This window comes from Oncorhynchus mykiss, chromosome 6, assembly GCF_057628025.1.
Source record: "Oncorhynchus mykiss isolate SJ-2025 chromosome 6, ASM5762802v1, whole genome shotgun sequence".
Taxonomy (NCBI): domain Eukaryota; kingdom Metazoa; phylum Chordata; class Actinopteri; order Salmoniformes; family Salmonidae; genus Oncorhynchus; species Oncorhynchus mykiss.
In genome coordinates, this window is record NC_143027.1 from 20,465,942 (window position 1) to 20,486,509 (window position 20,568).

At 42.7% G+C, this 20,568-nt stretch overlaps 3 protein-coding genes across 5 annotated transcripts; 2 read left to right on the top strand and 1 right to left on the bottom strand.

Moving 5' to 3' along the window:
- The first annotated feature begins 819 nt into the window (after nucleotides 1-819).
- Nucleotides 820-4,535, top strand: LOC110525429 (UDP-glucuronosyltransferase 2A1). Its single transcript, XM_090239400.1, is given in 10 exon segments — nucleotides 820-852; nucleotides 2,072-2,163; nucleotides 2,165-2,530; nucleotides 2,532-2,581; nucleotides 2,584-2,712; nucleotides 2,841-2,986; nucleotides 3,324-3,453; nucleotides 3,737-4,112; nucleotides 4,269-4,372; nucleotides 4,375-4,535. Coding segments are annotated over 10 exon segments (1,587 nt in total).
- On the bottom strand, nucleotides 4,183-17,409 carry zgc:152968 (EloA-BP1 and REX1_like domain-containing protein). 3 transcript variants are annotated; one of them, XM_021605520.3, is made up of 17 exons: nucleotides 17,235-17,409; nucleotides 12,236-12,336; nucleotides 10,231-11,864; nucleotides 10,050-10,148; nucleotides 9,682-9,949; nucleotides 9,215-9,420; nucleotides 8,880-9,020; nucleotides 8,643-8,757; nucleotides 8,410-8,481; nucleotides 8,125-8,268; nucleotides 7,310-7,423; nucleotides 7,166-7,239; nucleotides 6,964-7,068; nucleotides 6,690-6,805; nucleotides 6,437-6,575; nucleotides 6,119-6,239; nucleotides 4,183-5,722 (listed from the first exon to the last, which is right to left on the bottom strand). In XM_021605520.3, the coding sequence occupies exons 1-17, from the start codon at nucleotides 17,282-17,284 to the stop codon at nucleotides 5,631-5,633; spliced, it is 3,591 nt and encodes a 1,196-aa protein (XP_021461195.3). In that variant the 5' UTR covers nucleotides 17,285-17,409; the 3' UTR covers nucleotides 4,183-5,630. The 3 variants fall into 3 exon arrangements, with proteins under 3 accessions (XP_021461195.3, XP_021461196.3, XP_036835463.2); XM_021605521.3 differs by lacking the exon at nucleotides 17,235-17,409 and adding an exon at nucleotides 13,388-13,543; XM_036979568.2 differs by lacking the exon at nucleotides 17,235-17,409 and having other exon boundaries at nucleotides 12,236-12,478.
- On the top strand, nucleotides 12,516-20,424 carry poli (polymerase (DNA directed) iota). The gene is made up of 10 exons (XM_021605522.3): nucleotides 12,516-13,028; nucleotides 16,658-16,792; nucleotides 16,912-17,076; nucleotides 17,261-17,407; nucleotides 17,666-17,902; nucleotides 18,091-18,269; nucleotides 18,384-18,475; nucleotides 18,561-18,694; nucleotides 18,947-19,155; nucleotides 19,300-20,424. The coding sequence occupies exons 1-10, from the start codon at nucleotides 12,944-12,946 to the stop codon at nucleotides 20,194-20,196; spliced, it is 2,280 nt and encodes a 759-aa protein (XP_021461197.3). The 5' UTR covers nucleotides 12,516-12,943; the 3' UTR covers nucleotides 20,197-20,424.
- The last annotated feature ends 144 nt before the right edge of the window (nucleotides 20,425-20,568 follow it).

The window sequence follows — 20,568 nt, forward strand, 5'->3', positions numbered from 1 at the left end:
GGCCTTTTCTCCACCACCATTAAACCTGCTAATGGTGTGTAAACGGAGCAATGTGCAGCTGCTGAACACAGGCATACAGCCCGTGGGAATGGACAGGTGACTGCTCTTAAAGGGATAGTTCCCCCAAATTACAACATTACATATTGGTTTCCTACCCTGTAAGCAGTCTTTGGACAATGTATGACAGCAATCCATGCTTTGGTTTAGTTTCCTTGGCACTGTTTACAAATGCTACAATTTTTGCATTTGTGACACAAATTCCCTTCAAGTCAGGGTACTGATATGAGCAAAGGACATCCAGCCAACTTGACACAACTGTGGGAAGCATTGGAGTCAACATGGGCCAGTGTTCTGAGGGTGTTCTGAGGGCAAAAGGGGGTGCAACTCAATATTAGGAAGGTGTTCCTAATGTTTCGTTCACTCAGTGTATATGGTAGAGAGAATGCACACATGATGCAATAAATCAATTTGTTGTTGCTCAGCAAACTATAGCACTCTTTTAAGGCCAAACAAATGTAAATTTTTCAACACAACACATAGGCCTTCAGTGTAGTCATATTGAATCATTGTCTTATTTACAGACATTTATGTACATTCTTGGCAGAAAACATCCAATCACAGTAGATGCTTCCCTGACAACATTTCAGCAGGATAATGTCAAACTCACTAGCTACTGAAAATCAAATCTGTATTCTGCTCATCTCCTCATCCAAGGATATTTGCCTGATTGACTATTCTCTCCCAAGTACAGTGGTAATGGTCTATTGAGAGCACATTTCCTTATCTACGTCTAACACACTGTCTGAATCTGTTATCACAATGGACCAGATCAAGCCCTCTCTCCTGGCTGAGGTGCCATGAAAAATATTTTCTGGAGCTGGGTGCCAACCGATAGGCCCTGAGCTCTTTATCCCCTTAAACCAATTCACACTGCATGTTTAAATTTTTCAATCTCCCCCTCCTCCTTCCCCATCACTTCCTTTCCTCCCCCTTTTTCCCTCCTCTCCATTGCTCGGGTCTTCCCCAGCGAGGACAGGGAGAAGAGGGCAGCCCAATGAGGGATGGATGCAGGTTCAGGCTCATCGGCGGAATGGGGACCCCATTCTTGGCTGGACAGCACCCTCTCCTCTGGAGCACTTTCTTATAGGGCCCACCACTGACAATCCCACATTCTAATCAGATTATGCAAATGTAGACTTCAAAAAGCAACACACTGTAACCCAAACCCAGGCACTGAGAGAGAGAGAGAGAGAGAGAGAGAGAGAGAGAGAGAGAGAGAGAGAGAGAGAGAGAGAGAGAGAGAGAGAGAGAGAGAGAGAGAGGGGCCAGAGGGAGGGGCCAGAGGGAGGGAGTTGGGAGGGAAGTACCAGGGATGGTTAGAGAGAGAAACCATTTCGAGAATAACAACTTCCAATAAATCTTGTTCACATGTATATATCAAACACTACGCACTAAAAGCTCTACTGACCACATGTACTGTATACACCTACATCCTTCACAACAACAGTAGCCGAGGACCGTTATTTCCCAGAGAAAAACTTTCTGAAGGCTGGTATACACTGTCTATTCACCCAACCCTGACCCTGGGAAAACTCTGTGGCTCCACACTTAAACCAGCTGCCGAATTTACCTGACAACTATGCTTCTACATCTCACTTGCTAAACAGAGATAGGGGCCTATAAAATAAACTATACTGTCGTTAGCGAGGAAGTTTAGAAATATCTATTACCAAATGTAATAGTTTGTCACACGTAGTAGTAACACAAACATTTTGAATGAAGACTTCTATACACTTTTATAGTTGTTTTACTTTGTTGACTTTCTCTGTGTGTTGACTATTTTCAGATTTACAATGTAGGCTTTTACCTTTCACCCCCAAAGTCCACCGGTTTGCTCTTTTACCCGGTGGCATGAGATAAGATGAGTACCACTATGATTCAGAGTTCAAGTTCTTCAGTTAATGATTGCTTGACTTAAATGACTAGTTTAAAAAGGATTGATTATAGACCCTGTCTACACACTTACCATGAGGCTGGCAGGCAGAGCATACCGGCTTAAATAATCATACAGTTATATATCATAGGGTGCATAGACTGTGGAAACATATTAGTTTGGCACACTGAAGGCAGTCACTGGATCAACCTCAAGCCTGTATTGGAGACTAATAGACAGAGGCCACAATGTTACAGTGCTGGTAAACAGTGCTTCTCTGTACATAGACCCCACGGAATGCTCTCGCTTCAGCTACCAACCCTTCAATGGCTCAGTCTCTGTGGAGGATTGCCTTGAGGAGTTCATACATTTTTCCATGTACGAGATGGACCACCTGTACTACTGGCAGATCCACTGGAGACTTGATGAACTCATACAAAGACAAATTCAGCAAAACATGCAGATTGTGGATGGACTGTTAAAGTCAGAGAGCGTCATGGAGAGACTGAGAGAGGCCAAGTATGAACTTCTATTAGCTGATTCCATTTGGCCTGGCAGTAAGCTGGTGGTAGAGATGCTGGGACTTCCTCTGGTGTACACGTTTCTCTATCGCCCACACCAGGGAGAAGCTCTGTGGGCAGCTTCCGGCCTACCATTCTACGTCCCTAGTGCCATGGTAAAATGAACGGACAAAATTAATTTTGCTGAGACTGAGGAATTTCCTGTTCTATACGTCTTTTGGCGTGATATAGATGACTACTACAGTGATGCTATAGGTGAGCTGTTACAGTATCATTGGATGAGGTAGCCACATTTGATGATAACTACAGAATAACGTAGCATAGTGTATTTATTTATATTTAAATGTCAGTTCTGATGCAAATACCACTTAATTCTACTGATTTGTAGCCAACAACAACTTGTGCGATGATAGGAAACGCTGATCTCTGGCTGGTCCGTACATACTGGGACTTTGAGTACCCCCGACCTTTCCTCCCAAACTTCAAATTTGTTGGAGGAATCCACTGCAAGACCGCCAAGCTCTTACCAGAGGTAGGCTATGGCAAAAGCACACTTACCTTAAATCAGCATCACTACAAAACATATTAGGTATATCAACATCAATCTGTCCTCACAGATATCCGTTTGTCTTCTCCGCAGCATCCGTTGCATACACAATGTCATTCTAACTAAGCCTACAAAGTACATTATGGTCATGTTTTAGCCATGTCATGTCATAGTCATGTCAATGTCATTACGCTCTGGATAAGAGCGTCTGCTAAATTATTAAAATGTAAATGTTTGAAACAGAACAATACAAAGAGCTAGATATACAGTAGAGTTCTATTTATGGCTCTGTGGTGAAGTGAGAGGACTACTGTCCCATCAGGCCCTGGAGGAGTTTGTGCAGAGCTCTGGAGATCACGCCATTGTTGTGTTCACTCTGGGGTCCATGATCAGGAACATGACCACAGAGCAGGCGGATATGATCACCTCAGCCCTGGGACAGATACCACAGAGCAGGCGGATATGATCGCCTCAGCCCTGGGACAGATACCACAGAGCAGGTGGATATGATTGCCTCAGCCCTGGGATAGATACCACAGAAGGTCAGAGAGAACCTTTAGACCTACAGTAGAACATTCCCTAAGCATATTTGTTCTATTACTGGTTCTTATTTACAGCAAACCAAGTAGACGTGTTGCATCTGTCTTGTGCAGCCTGTGTAACATACTTAAACAGTTCAATATAAAATATAATAAATTATAAATAATAACATATAAATATGTCCCTGTCATGGCCAGATTCTGTGGAGGCACAGTGAGGAGAAGCCTGAGACTCTGGCTCCCAACACCAGAGTGTACAACTGGATCCCACAGAACGACCTGCTGGGTAGCTATGGGTTTTTTATAACAAAGACAATAATTCATTATTATGCCTGTTTGGTATAGTGCATAAACCAATCTAAAACTAGAGCATTGATCACCCATGGTGGAACCAATGGAATCTATGAGGATATTTACAATGGGGTTCCCATGGTGGGTATTCCTATGTTTGCTGACCAGCCAGACAATATGATCCATATGAAGGCCAAGGGAGTTGCTGTCATCATGGACTTCAACTCCATGCAAACCTGGGACCTTGTGGATGGACTCAATGATGTGATCAATAACCCATCGTAAGTTGTCCTCATTTTCACAAACATTTATTTTGCTACAGAGTACAGAGTAAATGAGCAACTAGTTTGCTATCACATGAATACACATCTTTATTAAATATATTAAATAAATAGAAGGCCCTACGTATTCTAGGTCATCTGAGAATTGATCAACAGGTATAGGGAGAACGCCATGAGGCTGTCCAGAATCCATTATCACAGACCGCTCAGTCCTAAGGATGAGGCATTGTTCTGGCTGGAGTTCACTATGAGAAACAGAGGTTCCAGGCCCAACAGCTCACCTGGTACCAGTACCACAGCCTGGATGTGCTGGCTCTGCTTCTGGCTGTCCTGCTGCTCCTAACCCTCCTCTTCATCAAAACAGGCTTCTTCTGCATCAGGAGTTGCTGTTATGGAACCAAGTTTAAAAGCAAGGCAGAGTGACAGCTTCAGCCATATAAATACAATGGACATCTCTATTCACGTCAATTATGGCATAATGGGTGGACTGGAAGCCTTTGAGTGTGCACGTAAGAGCAGGAAATAAAAGCAGTAAGTAAAAACATCAACATGTGTTGTGATTTGTTAAATCAACTCAACTGACATTACAAAAAAATACATTCCATTGCATGAGCCACATCAGTTAGCCTCATTTGAATTAACATTCTATATTACCATGGAAATGATTGCATCGTAATACCAGGCAGCAATTGAGTGTATCCATGAGTTTAATCAGTCAAATTGCCAGGGTTAGAGGTCCCTTGCCCGTTCTATTCATTCAATTTATGGGTTCAGCACCAGGCAATATTATTTCAATACTGTTACTTGACTTTCTTCCTCATCAGGGAGAAGTGATAGCCACCAAACATAATGTTTTGTCTCATATTGTACGTTCCATTTATTTTAGTTAACGTTTGCATTCATTGCCTGGTTGTAGAGGAAATTACAGGCTTTACACAAGTTGGACCTGTTCTTTCAAAAGAATGGTGTTAAATAATTATTGAAATAGTTTATCCTCAGTGACACTGAGGTTTTATGTATCATCACATAACATCTGAAAGTGTTGAGGACTGTAGATAGACTGGGGAGGGGCCTGTTTCTTGCTCACATTGAGTTTATTGGATGTTGGACTTGACTCTAATCTCCTCAGGTGTCACACACCGCTATGAAAGCATAATGCTGCAATTTCCATCAACCATGATCATAATAACAATAATACCCCACAACAGATTTCTTTACTGTGCTTTTACTTTCAATATATATATATTATTCTTTCCCAGTGTTGAGTGCATCCCCAAATAATAACTACATTGGCATAAGAGACTGAGAAGCATAACATAATTGAACAAAGATTAAACAAAAATGAATTCCATCAAAAAACAAATGTACATAAAATATAATTTACCTCTCCAAGCCTACCCAGACCATTTGAAGAAATTAGCCAACAACACTTCCCCTTTATACAAATAAGTGACATTTTAACATACATCTCTGTGATTTCATGAATAACGAAGGTGGGCGATGCCAGTTTTATTCAGATCACCATCGTTTAGTTTTGCCATCTTCTTTGACCTTCCACAGCATGAGCTCCATACAGGCAGCAGCATCTTCTGCTGAGTCATGGCCACCCACTGGAAGAGACAGGAACAATGCCATACACACTGTTACTGCAAGACTAATGTAGGCCTGGATATATCTTACATGTATCAGAAAGCCTTGGATCAGGAATGATTCTCGCATTAGTGGATACATGTTTTAGGACTTTAGCCTCCTACGCAACACAAAATATTCTCGCGCAGAGTTTCCTTCTCACCTGTAACGTTCCTTTTTATTAGTGTTCTAAGAACATTTTTTTAAATGTAGTGAATGGACAGAATTGGGATTGTGAAATATTTTTCATTAAGAACATTCATGCAACATGTCTCCCTGATTTCACCATGATCAGTTTGACGGTATAAAAAAATGTTTAATGACACACAGTAGATGGACATCCTCCCCACTGTCAGACTTGTTTGTGTTTGACCCACCACTCTCCTGGATGATCCTCCTGAGGTAGTCTGCTGTCAGGTTGTGGAGGGTCATCTTATGAGGCAGGCCTAGGCGGTGGGGGAACGACACAGAGGTGTCCACCACGGTGCCATGGAGCAGCTGAGACAGGCAAGGTGACAAACTTTATGGGCCAGTTTCCCAGACACAGATTAGGCCTAGTCAGGACTAAAAAAGCATGCTCTAAGAGGATCGTAGTAATGTTGTTTTATTTGATGTATCGAAAAAAAGAGTGATATTGACTTTCCATATCAGTGTCCATTCACTAATAAATAGTTAAATAATGCAGCACAACTCACCTTCAGTGCACAGAGGTCAGATTCCAAGCCGTAGCCGATCAGTATAGTCTCAGCACTGACAAAGCTCAGTAGAGTCTCCTGAACGTCTCGGATGGACGAGCTTGTTCCTTTCACATCAGCTTCATTGATGCCTGAAAACCTGAGGAAAAGAGAGCAATAATGACTTCCATGCCATCCTTGTCAAAAATACTGGATTAAATAAAAGCAGTCTGTCAAGATTCAATATTAATTATGAAGTGTTATGTGGCCTTACCTGGTGTTGTAGTCAATGACGTCATTATCAGGTTTCACAAAGGTGTCATAGATGACCTGCAAACTGGAGTTGACAACAGTCACTCTGGCCAGCTCCAGACCTTGAGTGGTATAGCACTGAAGAAAAATAAATGTATTAATCATACAATAAACTTCACCAGATCACTAGTGTGGCAGTGTGGACATTGATATTCAAAACACACTGACCCAACCTTAATTGGCATGTCATGCAAAATGTTGCCTATGAATTCCATAATGTGACTGTTGAATCTCACCATTTCACAGTCGACTGAGAACACACCCGGGCATCCCTTGTCAGAGGCAGGCCTTGGAAGGGTACTGACAAAGCCATCCAGGCTAACTGCATCATGGACATGCAGCTGAGGGGGGAGACATGTGTGAGCAATACAAAATGTTCCCTGACATCTTTGAAGGGTCTTAAGGAAAATAAGTGTGATGCACCAGTCATCTTCTTACCTTGAAGACTTGGCATCCAGGGCACCCAGCCACACCTTCACAGCAGCTGTAGCGTGTTTCCACTCCACCTGGAACTGTACAGTAATAGCAAGTTATTAAATATCTGTATTCAGACATTTAAAACATACCATAACGTCCTCTCACCCTTCTTCTCAACTCCTTTCCCATAGTGGTAGTTGCACTCCTCCTTGCGAGTGTGCTTTCCCACTTGGTTCACAGAGTAAGTGGCCCCACACCGACAGCAAATCCTCTTCAAAGCTTTTCCCCCAGAAACAAACAAAAACACAAGTTGCCAATTCAGGAGTTAAACAGAGCCCTGAAAGCAAAGACATTATAAAGCTGGAGTATGCCCTCTTCTGGAATGGGGAATGATGAAAAGAACATGGAAGAACAGGTCCATGTTGACTACAATAGCCAAGGTAGACCAGTCCTAGGGAAATGACTCATACCACAGGCCTAAAATTAAAATATGAACCGTTGAAGCCAGTTCCACAGCTTTCTTTCATTGTTCCCCTCTAAAATCTTATCCTTTATGGGGCCTAGTGGTTCGAGCGTTGGACTAGTTAACCGGAAGGTTGCAAGTTCAAACCCCTGAGCTGTCGTTCTGCCCCTGAACAGGCAGTTAAACCCACTGTTCCTAGGCCATCATTGAAAATAAGAATTTGTTCTTAACTGACTTGCTTAGTTAAATAAAGGTCAAATAAATAAATAAAATAATCAGGGACTAATTCAGAACTGGGACACCAGGTGTGTGCAAGTAATTATCAGCAACAGAGAAACAGTACTCTCAGTACCTCCAGGGTTGGATTTGAATACCCCTGGCCTATTGATGTATTTTACATGCTTGGCTTGCTACAGGCAATACATGCTTATGACCAAATGTCACATTCCAAGAGGTACATTTTTACATTACTCAGCAATATAGACCTGAACAATGCAGTGCGTCATACTGTACTCACGATCAGTGATTCCCTTTTTATAGTCTTCACGGTACAATATGGCACTGCCAGATTTCTCTGGGTGCTGAAGAGGATAGTTATTCTCCGTCAATATCTCCTCTGACAGAATGTGCTCCTTCAAACTGTCATACAATGCAACATCTCCTTCAGCAGAAAATGAATAGGAAAGCTAAATGAGTCATGGAAGTGTCAGAAAGGCAGTCAAGATTTTGATATGACGCATAGCATAACTTAGAAAAAAATCTTATCCTTTAATGAAAATGTGTGTTGAGGAATGCATGATACCATTTCCCCAAAGTGCTTTTTCATTGAGTGGAATATTTCCTTTGGACAACTGGACATTAGTTTCATTTCCAGCTGCAAATGAACAGACAAGAAACAATTCAACTTGAGTTGCGAAGCCCAAAATGTCCTTTGTTTACATCTGTCCCACCACAACATATTTAACAATATAATACTATTGCAAGTAATCAAAAAGCAATTTAGAATACATTCACTCAGTTGCTGTAGATTCCCACCTTTGACAGAGACGGAGCTCTGGTTCTTCAGCCTCTTCAGTGCATTCACTGCAACACTCAGATACTTGAGTTTGTTGATGCTGCGATCATACACAGTCTTCTCCTCAGCAAGAGCCTAAAGTATAAATCACACTGTCACAGCTTCCAACATAAAACAATAGGTCATGGCAACATGTATTACAATTCCCATTTAATATAATCATGGCTAGTAGAAATGTTGACTGCCCTGGGTCAAACCTTTTCAAAAGCATCTTGTACAGTGACGGACGTTTTGAGGAATTCCTCTACAAACAGGTTTACATAGCGCTGCCGTACATCATGTGGGACTTTGGCGCTGACCTCAGGACGCATCTTGGCCTTACGTTTGGTAGGAATGGGCTGGGAGGTCAAAAGCAAAGTAATGATTTTTTACTTGAGAAACAAAACAAATGACCTTGCCATGCAGTTTTTTTAGAAAAGATATGTATGCAAGCGCTAATGAAAATAATCTGCTCAGTAATGTGCTACTGTGTCAATACAAAGAAAACCACTAAAGCCATTTCATTCCACCTCTACATTATGTTGGTACTCACCTTAGCAGGGATATAGGCAGTAGGCTGAGGTTGTACAGGAACAGGTGTAACTGGAGTATGGACTGGGGTATGGACCGGGGTATGGACCGGGGTGACTGGAGAATTAGCTGGAGTGATGGGCAGAGTGTAGCTTCCCTCTGGGAGGATGAAGTGCAGGTTGTTGCCCACCTGGATGGCTGTTCCCACAGGTATGACATTCACACATGCTAGCAGGGAAAATATATAACCAATAACTTAGTATCATGTACAGATGGAAATAAGATGCATATAATATAGATGAAATATTCTGATGCATAACAGACAAAATATGTACAATAGGATATACATGCCAACTGACTGGAGGAGTGCATTTTCACCTCAACATCACCCTGTTGTACTTTAGCATTTACAATGTCAAATTGCAGTGGTTGGTACATTCCTCACACATACAAAAGTATAGTTTACACATTAAAGATATGGACTCTTACAGTTTTGCATAGTAGCTTGGTGAGTTGGCTGGTGAATGAGGTATTGAACAGGATGGTGGGTGGCCTGATGACTGGCCTGATGAGCAGGAGAAGGCAGCATCACCATTTTTCTCTGTGAGTTGGAGATGAACGCCTGGCCTCCTTTCAGAGCAGCGGACAAAACGGAGGCCCTCTGCTGCAGCTGCTGGATCTTAGAGGGGTTGGACAACTGGGGGGCTCCTCCACGGAAAGGAACGATCACCTGGGCTTTGCTTTTGCCCACCGGTGGCTGTAGGACAGGAAGGCAGTCAATTACAATAAGTAAAGTTTCATGAATCACAGTTAATAAAGTAATTCATATGCTTGAGTTGTAGCCTTCAATAGTGTACCTCAGTATATCTGGACACATGGGCCACCCTCTTCCTGGGTCCTGGCAACGGTTTGGGTTTCACTGCTAACCCTGGTGTCTCCACATCCACAGCGTCTACCTAAAACACACAATGACAACATTTTCCTATCTCCATTGAACTGTACAATTAGCCCACCCAATGTCTGTTTGCATGCACTTACAGGTGTACAAGCCTGGTCTGTCGATCCCTCTTCACCCTTGTTGGCTTCCTCCATGAAGATACGATAGCATTCCTCCATTGTGTCACTATCAGATAACTCTGAATACTCGAGCTCCTCAGAATTTGAATCAATAACAATGTGTTCATTCATTGCTTCCACAGTAGGCTGCTCTAAAGGAGCAGATTGTAATTCTACTCCATTAGTCCCTGACGCAGTTGGCCCATATGACAGCTGGCATTGGGTGAAACCCACAGTAGTGGCCGCTTGCTCTACAAAGTTTGCTCCCGGAACTGGACTAGGCAGGGAGAAATCAAGCGCTGACGTTTGGCCTGGTATTTTCTGCAGACATGGCACTGATGATACACTTTGTACAGGTGACCAGTAACTCTGAGCAGAGCTCTGTGCTACTGGCTGCTCACTTCTCTGGGTCTCAATGGGGAGTTTATGGGGGGAGTAGACAGAGGGAGGGACTAAAAGATGAGGTAGTGAAGATACATGTCCATATGAGACTTCATTGGGTTGAAGATGGTTACTGTTCTCAACACAGTTGTAGGCAAGCTCACGTTCAAGCAATCCAGGCTCTGCCATCAGTAAGTTGACATCAGTCTTAACTGGCTCATTATGGTGGTGTGTCTGTAAGGATGATAGACTCATTTTGAGAGTCACAGGTTCTGGGACACAGTTGCTTTCCGCAATGACTTCAGCCTCTTGGTAACAAACTATTCTCTCACTTTCACTCCTCAGGTTTTCCAAGCATTTGGACAAGTCATCGAATACACTCTCAGCACTGGGTTCACCATCATTTCCCCGACTAGCGGAAACACTAGATAGGCCATAAGTGTTGAGGTTATCATCTTTCACAATCTCAGACACTGCAGGTGGGGATAGGACTTCGACTACTTCAGGACCAGGAGTGGACACAGGAAGTGGAATACTAAGTGGAGCATGAGCCACAGTAGGAACAAAAACAGGGTGGACTTCCTCTTTGATTTCCTGTGATTGGTTTGTGTTGATCTTACAGGGCTTCTGAGCCCGACACCTCTTTCTATCGCTCTCCAGAGGTGGAATATCAATGATGAGGACCCCTTCTTCTTCAGAGTCATCAACTAGCTTGTTACTACTAGCTGGTGAGGCAGTGAACTCTTGAGAAGGTGGCTTAGTTTGGTCCTCCTTACAAACATTCTCTCTAGTCCTCTTCACACCTTGCCCACTTCTCACTTTCTGCTCATTACCTGGTTTGTACTCAGAACAACCACTAGATCGCAAAGAAGCTGAGAAGTTGGACAAGGGGTCGTATTCCAAATCAGTCCTGGGTTTGGAGTTGTCAACCACATACTTCCTCCGGGCAGGAGAATAGACTGTAGTTGACTGCCTGTGTTTAGACTTGACACTATTTCCATTCAGATCTTTACCTGGGGTTTCAGATTTGACAATCAAGACTTTCTTGGACCCTGTTCTTTCACTGTCCACCTGCACAGTTTGGTAACGAGATAATCTCCTTTGCTCCTTCTCAACCTCATTCTTAACAGTCTCAATTTCTTTGTTGATCCTCTCCAACTCCAAAAGGCAAGGGTCTTTGGCTTCATTGACCTGTGGGACTCCATTAATGGAAGTGGAATGAGTTTTCCAAACACCTGTTCATGGAGAAAAAGTAAATAGAAATCTGATGTCATTAAGAAGATCAAACGACGTAAATTACTACACTTACATGCCATACTATTTTTCCAAAGTGAAAAAAATAAAATAAAATGCAGCCACCTCGCATAATTCCTTACAACATGGTCAGGGCAGGTTGATGCGCTGCAATTAGGTTATAGGCAGATTTGAAAATAAGTAATCCGGTTTCAAATTGATGGGCTACTGCCCATTTCCACTTGAGGATGTAATGTGGCAATTAACAAGTATGCCTTTTTGGAAAACTATGGCAAAACTAAAGGCAAGCTGAAGAAAAAAAAAATACTTCGGGGAATTTGTATTAAATGAATTACAATAAAACCAGACTGACCTGCTGCTGTTACCGGTGACCCATACAGGGTGTTGTCAAACATTCCTCGCTCGTCTTTGTCATGCTTGTACAGACAGTGGGGCCGCTTACAGTGGTCACGTCTGAAAAATGGACAGTCTATTTCAGCGAAGAACCCAATGGAAGACAACATCGACTACTTATAATGTATCTGTACTCCGGCTATATTTAATAACATTTATTCACGCGTGGGCGCTTTCCATTAATTGTCCACTCACAACACTATGCACCTGTCATGACGTCAGTGTTACGTGAGTTTTATAGCATCAGTCTTGGCGCGGGACATTCTGTCAAAAAAATTATAGTGGACTGCCATGCGCAATCATTTAAATTAATGATGATGATGATCATGATCATGTGAAATAAGTTCGCTTTGGTAAAGAGTCAAGCTAGCACATTTGAAATTAATTGACAGGGAATCCACCTGTAATTGATAAAGCTTTCCCCAGGCCTAAAATACAAATATGCCTAGTGGCTGGTACCACCAAGTGGCTGTGTCTGTCTGCTACTCTGGAAGTACTTCAGAACTGTAGGTGGTGCAAATGCGCTTGTTGCTGCTCAAGCCATCGAACCCAGAATCAGAAGAAGACATCCAAGAGACGTTCGTGTGTTGCGTGAAAAATCGAAACAACACTCAAACATATTCATATTAGATGTTTGAGTACATCAGAATGTTCTTGTTGTTTAGAAATGGACGTGGGTGTTGAGGACATTTATGAGGATGAAACTGACTGGAACAGCATTTGCTCGGACTTTGTTCAACCCCCCCATGTTGGTAAGAAAACAACACAAATGACACCACATGACGGAAGCATATTCCTTTGCTTACATTGCATGTTAAGTGTAGTGAATAATAAGTGTGTAATGCTATACTCCGTGTGTAAACAGTGTTTGCCTACCCTTTTCGGTTACTGTACCACTCCTTGGTCATGACTCTGTTCCATTGCATTAATGTTACACAAGAGTCATTGGACGAAGGCGTGTTGTGTAGGGGAAAGTTTTGTTAAGAGCCCTGATTATCGGTTTGAACATTAACATGCATCGCTTGCACTACGGTTTTGGAAGCATAACGGACCTTATTTCATATCAGCGAGAAATAATTTTCAAAAAACAAAAGGTTAAATTAATACACACCTTGTTAGTGTTCCCACACGGCAATATATCCATGTTACAGCGCTTGTTTACGGAAGACGAGACTATCTAGCATGCTCTGAACACCTGTGTGTAAGTGTAACTCGGGATATGTAGCGGAAGTGTAGTTTCCTCGTATGGGGGCACCCATAGCTATATGGATCTGTGCAAAACCGCTACAGTAAGTGTATGTTTTCTGTGTGAATAATTGTTTCTCGCTGATGAAAGACAAGTGCATATGCTTCGAAAGCCATATTGCAATAAATGATTTACGTTTCTAAACGTTAAAACACAACGTCAATATTGTAATTCACACGAGGCAGTCGTGGGTGAAGCAAATGGCTGAGAACAATAGGGAGAAGGCAGACTGTCGCCTAGAGTTTGAGAGCTACTGTACCACCAACTGAATGTTGCTCTGCCCAGACTACCCTAGTCCAGTGGTTCCCAACCGTTTTCCTTACTGTACCACCAACTGAATGTTGATCTGGCTAGAGTACCCTAGTCCAGTGGTTCCCAACCTTTTTCAGTTACTGTACCACCAACTGAATGTTGATCTGGCTAGAGTACCCTAGTCCAGTGGTTCCCAACCTTTTTCAGCTACTGTACCACCAACTGAATGTTGCTCTTCCCAGACTACCCTAGTCCAGTGGTTCCCAACCGTTTTCCTTACTGTACCACCAACTGAATGTTGATCTGGCTAGAGTACCCCAGTCCAGTGGTTCCCAACCTTTTTCCTTACTGTACAACCAACTGAATGTTGCTCTGCCCAGACTACCCTAGTCCAGTGGTTCCCAACCTTTTTCCTTACTGTACAACCAACTGAATGTTGATCTGGCTAGAGTACCCTAGTCCAGTGGTTCCCAACCGTTTTCCTTACTGTACAACCAACTGAATGTTGATCTGGCTAGAGTACCCTAGTCCAGTGGTTCCCAACTTTTTTCCTTACTGTACAACCAACTGAATGTTGATCTGGCTAGAGTACCCTAGTCCAGTGGTTCTAGAAATATAAAGCCCTTTACTTTCATATCACATAAAAAATAATTTCACACCTACTGTCACTGTTTTAACCAGTTGCAGCCAAAAGTATTTTTCAGTGACAACACGTTTCTGGAGGCCTTCTTCCGTTACACACAGGTTTTCAGAGCATGCGAGAGAGCGAATTAGCACAGGTGGTCCCATTGTCTTGTGTCTGTCTTCCATAAACACACGTTTAGCCCCTCCAGACCCCCTTATAGTAAAAATATATTACCTTTAAATGTGCCATGAACACAACCAGTTGGGATGTTTTCATCTGATTGTCAAACAAATCACTTCACAAAGCAGTTTACCTTTCGTACGTTCATCTAAAATGATTCCAGGATGCGAACAGTGCACTGTGCACCCGCCAACGCTCCTTCACTCATGCGAGTGGTTGACACTATCTTACCGGAGAAAGCATCCAAGCAAGGGAAACAGTGCCCCTCTGTCTTACTAAATGTATCTGATGCTGTCTGGCCCAAAAAAAAATTATTATATGCCATACTCTTTTTGGCCAGACAGCATCAGATACATGTGCTACACATACGTTGTTCTTAACTGACTTGCCTAGTTAAATAAAGGTTCAATAAAAAAAAAAATGAATGTCCTCTGCCTCAATGATGATGTCAGTATTATCATCAGCACCTGTCTTTCTTCTAAAGAAGTGTGTATTGTATCCCCATAGAGTCTAAGGACCCGAGGCTGGGTTTCTACTAAACTAACCTGGTCGAGAACCAGGGTTCCCTAATACGGGCAAGCCTGGGGAAGTTCATTGTTGAAAAATGGCTAAATAGGGGTGGAGACCCGGTGTAATACGGTGACGCCTCGGTACACATCAAACCAGTCAAATGCCTTGCTTGGACGGAGCTCCAATAGTGCTCACTAGATGAATGTTGTAGGTGCAACAGTGCCTGACGATTCTTTGGTGAGGATGGCCAGGAAATCGCTGATTTTAAAACCCCATCAAAATATGTTGATGTATGCAATTTTATGTATAGAGCACATCAGTGTGTCTAATTGGTATATTGTAATTACTTCGCCACCATGGTCTATTTATTGCCTACCGCCCTTTTCTTACCTCATTTGCACAGACTGTATATAGATTTTCTTCAACTGTATTAATGACTGTATGTTTGTTTATTCCATGTGTAACTCTGTGAGGTTGTATGTGTCGAAGTGCTTTGCTTTATTCTTGGCCAGGTCGCAGTTGTAAATGAGAACTTGTTCTCAACTTGCCTACTTGGCTAAATAAAGTAAAAATAAATGTAATAAATTCTAACAAAACAGAATTATGTTTTTCTTCCAGGCTTTCATCCATTTTCTGCAATGTTGCAAACTAGCATACAGAACAACTCTCTGCAAAATGTGACCTTCCCTGTCTAAAAACAGTGGCAAACATTACACGTAGCACCAATGGGCATGGGGAGAGAGGGTTCTTGAACCGTAAAGTCCTATCAAAAATCTTGCCGCTGGGAGCCATTAAACCATTCAAACTGTTTTTGCAAGAAAAAATGATCCAGACCTCCAAAGGAGGTGTGACAGTGATGCGATATTGGAGGTATGGCAAAGCGAGATGACTACTACTAAGCTAACATATGGAATTGTTTTAAGATGGTCATAGCAAGGATATTTTAGCTATTTTATTTTAGGACCCTTGTAGGTATATAAATAAGGACCCCTATAGGTATACAATAAAACAAAATTATACATTTTTGTTATGCCTCAAGTGGAGCATGGGGGCCTCAAGTGGAGTATTATTATTATTATTATTATTATTATAATATATTTTATATGCTCAACTTATGAGGCCCCTTGATGATGTGAGGCCTGAGGCAATTGCCTCTTCTGCCAAATGGTAAGTCCGCTAGCGCCTCTAAAGATGTGTATCAATTTAACCTTTTGTTTTTTCTCCCTGATATGAAAGATGAGGTTCTTATGCTTCCAAAACTGTACCGCAAGCAGTGCGTGTTAATGCTCAGACATGGCATCTGGGCTCTTATCAAAACTTCCCCATACAGAAGACGCATTCGTCCAATGACTTATGTGTAATGTAATAGAACTGGGAGTCGTGATCAAGGGCTAGGAGTACCCCTGAAGTACCCCCTCATGTGCATTTTACCAGTAGGTCTATGGTCTCATGAGTCTTCTCAAGTACCCCCTGTGGATAGGCCGAGGACCCCTGGTTAGGAACCACTGGTGTAGTAGCTCTTTCACCTGTAATTGTTCTCACTATGAAACTGCCCTTCTCTCTTTCAGTGATCCATGGGGGCAAATATTGCAGTAAGGTACCTGCACCACCAGTACAGAGAGTCATCCTGCATTTTGACCTGGACTGTTTCTATGCCCAGGTTGAAATGATCCGCAACCCAGCACTGCGGAAGGTGCCTTTAGGTGATTTATTTTACATACTATTTCTATTTTGTCTCCTATTCTTTGTGTCTAAGTATTGTTTCTCAACATGTTAACGGAAGCACTGGTTGCATAACAACTTCCCTCTGGACTCCTTGTAGGTATTCAGCAAAAGTACATCATCGTCACCTGTAACTACGTGGCCAGGGACCTTGGTGTGACAAAGCTGATGTTAGTGACGGATGCCAAAGAGAAGTGCCCTCAGCTCGTGCTGGTCAAGGGAGAGGACCTGACGCACTACAGAGAGACATCTTACAAAGTCACAGGTAATCAACTCAGTAACTCTTGAAAGGAGTTAACCACCACAAACAGCTAGAACTGTGATGATCTCACAAACATCAGATAAATAATTTTTATAGCCACAGTGTTACGCTCTAATGAATTCTACCTTACTATCAGTTTTTTGTTATGGAAAAACTCTCACCTGTCTCTGTGCTTTCCTCCATTTAGAGTTGCTGATGTCGTTCTGTCCATTAGTAGAACGGCTAGGGTTTGATGAGAACTTCATGGACATCACAGAGATGGTGGAGAAGAGGATGGAACAGACCCCAGAGTCTGCTCACTATTCATACGAAGGCCACGTTTACAATCTTGACAGTGAGTAGCATAAGATCTAGCAGCATTCAGACGGGGGACTTATGAAACCAAGATATGGGTTGTGAAACAACCTGTGAAGCTAAATGTATAAACATTTGCATTGCACTTTCAGTTTCCTACATTTAGAGCCACTGTGGGTTTGGATTCTTAACCTTAGCCTTTAGTTATTAGAAATTCCATGTCTACATACTAGCAATCAGGTTGAGATGATGTGAAATTTAACCGTGAATTGTGTATGTTTTTGTTTTGTCTACTCAGCCTCGGATGCCAAAGTCATGGTACACCCTAGACTAGCGGTAGGCTCACATATCGCAGCTGAACTGAGAGCAGAGATCCACAGCAAGCTGGGCCTCACTGGCTGTGCGGGCATTGCTACCAGTAAGCTGCTGGCCAAACTGGTGGCGGGTGTCTTCAAGCCAAATCAACAAACCACACTTTTGCCAGAGAGTGTGAAAGACATTATGGGCAGTCTAAATGGTTTACGTAAAGTACCAGGTATAGATTTGCGCTTTATTCCTAATTTGACACTCAGCAAGTTATCCAAGTCACTACATGAAGTAGAGTATAGTGGTAGATTATCCAACCTGTTGTTGATCCATGTAGCCCTAGTCGTAATCACCTCTGTATCTGTTGTCATGCCATTCAGTGCTTTACCTTTCTTTACCCATTATGGCCCATTTCAGGAGTAGGCCACCAGACTGCTAAGAGGCTTCAGGCCCTGGGATTGGTTTGTGTGCAGGACCTGCAGCTCTTCCCATTGGCTGACCTGGTGAGGGAGTTTGGAGTTTCCACTGCTCAGCATCTCCAGAACCTGGCTTTGGGCATTGATGACACTCCAGTCACCCCCACTGGTGCTCCACAGGTGTGAGATGATAACTGATCAATACAATAATCAATTTTCAGCTAATACTGTTACAGTGCACATATTGATATGTCTTTCTGTATTTTTTTCTCCCTGTCTTCATAACATACCAAGTCTCTTAGCAATGAAGACTCCTTCAAGAAAATGTCCTCAACCAATGAAGTTTGCCAGAAGGTTAAAGATTTGTTGAGTAGCATTTTAGACAGGTAAGCATAAGGTTTGAATTGCAAGGTGCAGAAATTCCAAGTAGTGTTTCTGCTCTTAAGTTTAACTAAGCTGTCTTGGTTTTAGGATGCATAAAGATGGCAGGCAGCCTTTGACCCTTCGACTGACCATCAGGCGTTACTCTGCAACCAACAAGTGGTTCAGCCGGGAGAGCAGGCAGTGTCCCATCCCCAACCACATTGGGCAAAAGATAACCTCTGGTACCTGTTAAATAATTCTCACACATATGGAGTATATTTTGTCTGCAAGTCATTAGGAATTGAAACGGCCAATGTACTGCCAATGGCTTTAGCAAATATACAGTAGCTATTGTTTAGTACCTACTGTACTGTGTATCTACATTTTAACTGTACATTAATTTCTAAGTATGGATTTCACAGATCTTGAATGGTAGATCAGTTACTGTGCATTTAGCAGCTAACACCACTTAAATCTGCTGTGTTATTTGTCAGGCAACTGTGATGCCTTGGCCCAGCTGGTCACCATGGCCATGAAGCTCTTCCACAAGATGGTGGACACCAACACAGCCTTCCACCTCACCCTCCTCAACGTGTGCTTCAGTAACCTGCAGGCCAAGTGTGCTGCTGTCAGCAAGGGATCCATCGCCTCCTTCTTCACACACAGATCTCCTGAGAAAACACAGGCCTCCTCTCGGTGCCAGGTAAGAAGACCTGTGGATGTCACCCATTAGAAGTAAACTAGTATCTCTGTCTCAGGCTTTACCCTGCCATGTGTACTCCTTATGTGTCATCTTTAGAATTCTGAAAATGTGCATCCTTTCTCTTTCTCTCTTCTTCCCCTCTAGGAGGATCTGTCTCAAAGTGTGCTTGGTAACCTCCGTGGACAGGCTGGATCTGATGTTGAAGGTAAGACAGAGGAGTTGACTGGTCAGGATGCATCACACTGGATACCAGACATACCTAGCAACCTTAAGATCAAGCCTTACACACAGTCAACGATGCATAGCCCTGAGGCCTCTCAGCAGCGGCCTATAGTGCGTGAGTGCTGTAAAGGTGGAACAGTAGATGATAAAATTACCAACAGTCCTGGGATGACAGATGTTCATCCATTGCCCCCCAACATTGACCCTGAGGTGTTCAGACTCCTGCCTGAGGACATCCAGAAGGAACTGTTATCAGCTGCCTACCCAGAGACCACCCATGGCCTCCACAGCCATGGCACTCAGTCCGTCAGACCCACAGTATCTGATCCAGCAGACAGAGTCCACTCATTTCACCACAACCATTCAGAACAGCCTGCCTCTTCCTCTCAGCCTGCTGCATGCAAACTTAATGACTCATTTCACAGCACTCCCATAGACCTAAGAGAAACTGTGAAGGGCTTTGACAGACAGCCCAATGCACCGACAACCAACAACCAACAAGAACACACAGTCTCCTCCCTGCACTATTCACTCACAGACCTCTTGGAGGAGGGAAACTCCTCTACAGGCCTCGTGTCACAGAGGCAGTCAGCTGACTGTGGTTTCCCAGGAAGTGTGGACCCCAAGGTGTTCTCAGAACTACCTCCAGAGGTTCAGAGAGAGCTACTGTCTGAGTGGAGACAACAGATACCTGTCCTTAAGATTTCCTCCTCTTTGAAAAAACAGGGCAAAAGCCCCCTGGCCAGAGAGAAGAAGGCTCCAGCTAAAAGCAGTCAGGCTAATAAATTATTGAACTATTTCAAACCCAGCTCAGGTTAGAATGTGTCCGTTATATCAAAGTGATTAAGATGTGGTGATTAAGAATTTGGACAAATATTAAAATCATTCTCTTATTTTTAGGATGTTCAGCAAGTGAGATTCATACAGTTATTTTAGTCAATGCAAATATAAGGAATTGAATGTTAAAATATAAACAATTTCAAACTGTTTTACATTTGTAAACATGGTAATGTTCCAAGAAATATGTAAATAAAGATCATTTCCTTATTTTATTGTACAGTTTTAAATTGATAAACATTGTAATTAGTTTGCATTGCATGTGATGTTTAAGCCAGAGCCTTAAAACGTAGATGATTATGCTCCCAGGTGCACAATTCTGTGTCATATGGTTAATATGCAGTTTATCTAGTG

What these genes read in the sequence shown, in the direction of transcription:
- poli (XM_021605522.3), top strand. Translation starts at nt 12,944, where the DNA reads ATGGACGTGGGTGTTGAGGACATTTATGAGGATGAAACTGACTGGAAC. An exon ending in ACTGCGGAAGGTGCCTTTAG is followed by an intron (nt 16,793 to 16,911) that starts GTGATTTATTTT and finishes GACTCCTTGTAG; the next exon opens with GTATTCAGCAAAAGTACATC. An exon ending in TTGAGTAGCATTTTAGACAG is followed by an intron (nt 18,476 to 18,560) that starts GTAAGCATAAGG and finishes TCTTGGTTTTAG; the next exon opens with GATGCATAAAGATGGCAGGC.
- zgc:152968 (XM_021605520.3), bottom strand. Translation starts at nt 17,284, where the DNA reads ATGGACAGAACGACATCAGCAACTCTAAATGGAGGAAAGCACAGAGAC. An exon ending in ATGTGTCCAGATATACTGAG is followed by an intron (nt 9,950 to 10,049) that starts GTACACTATTGA and finishes CCTGTCCTACAG; the next exon opens with CCACCGGTGGGCAAAAGCAA. An exon ending in GTCATTGACTACAACACCAG is followed by an intron (nt 6,576 to 6,689) that starts GTAAGGCCACAT and finishes TCTTTTCCTCAG; the next exon opens with GTTTTCAGGCATCAATGAAG.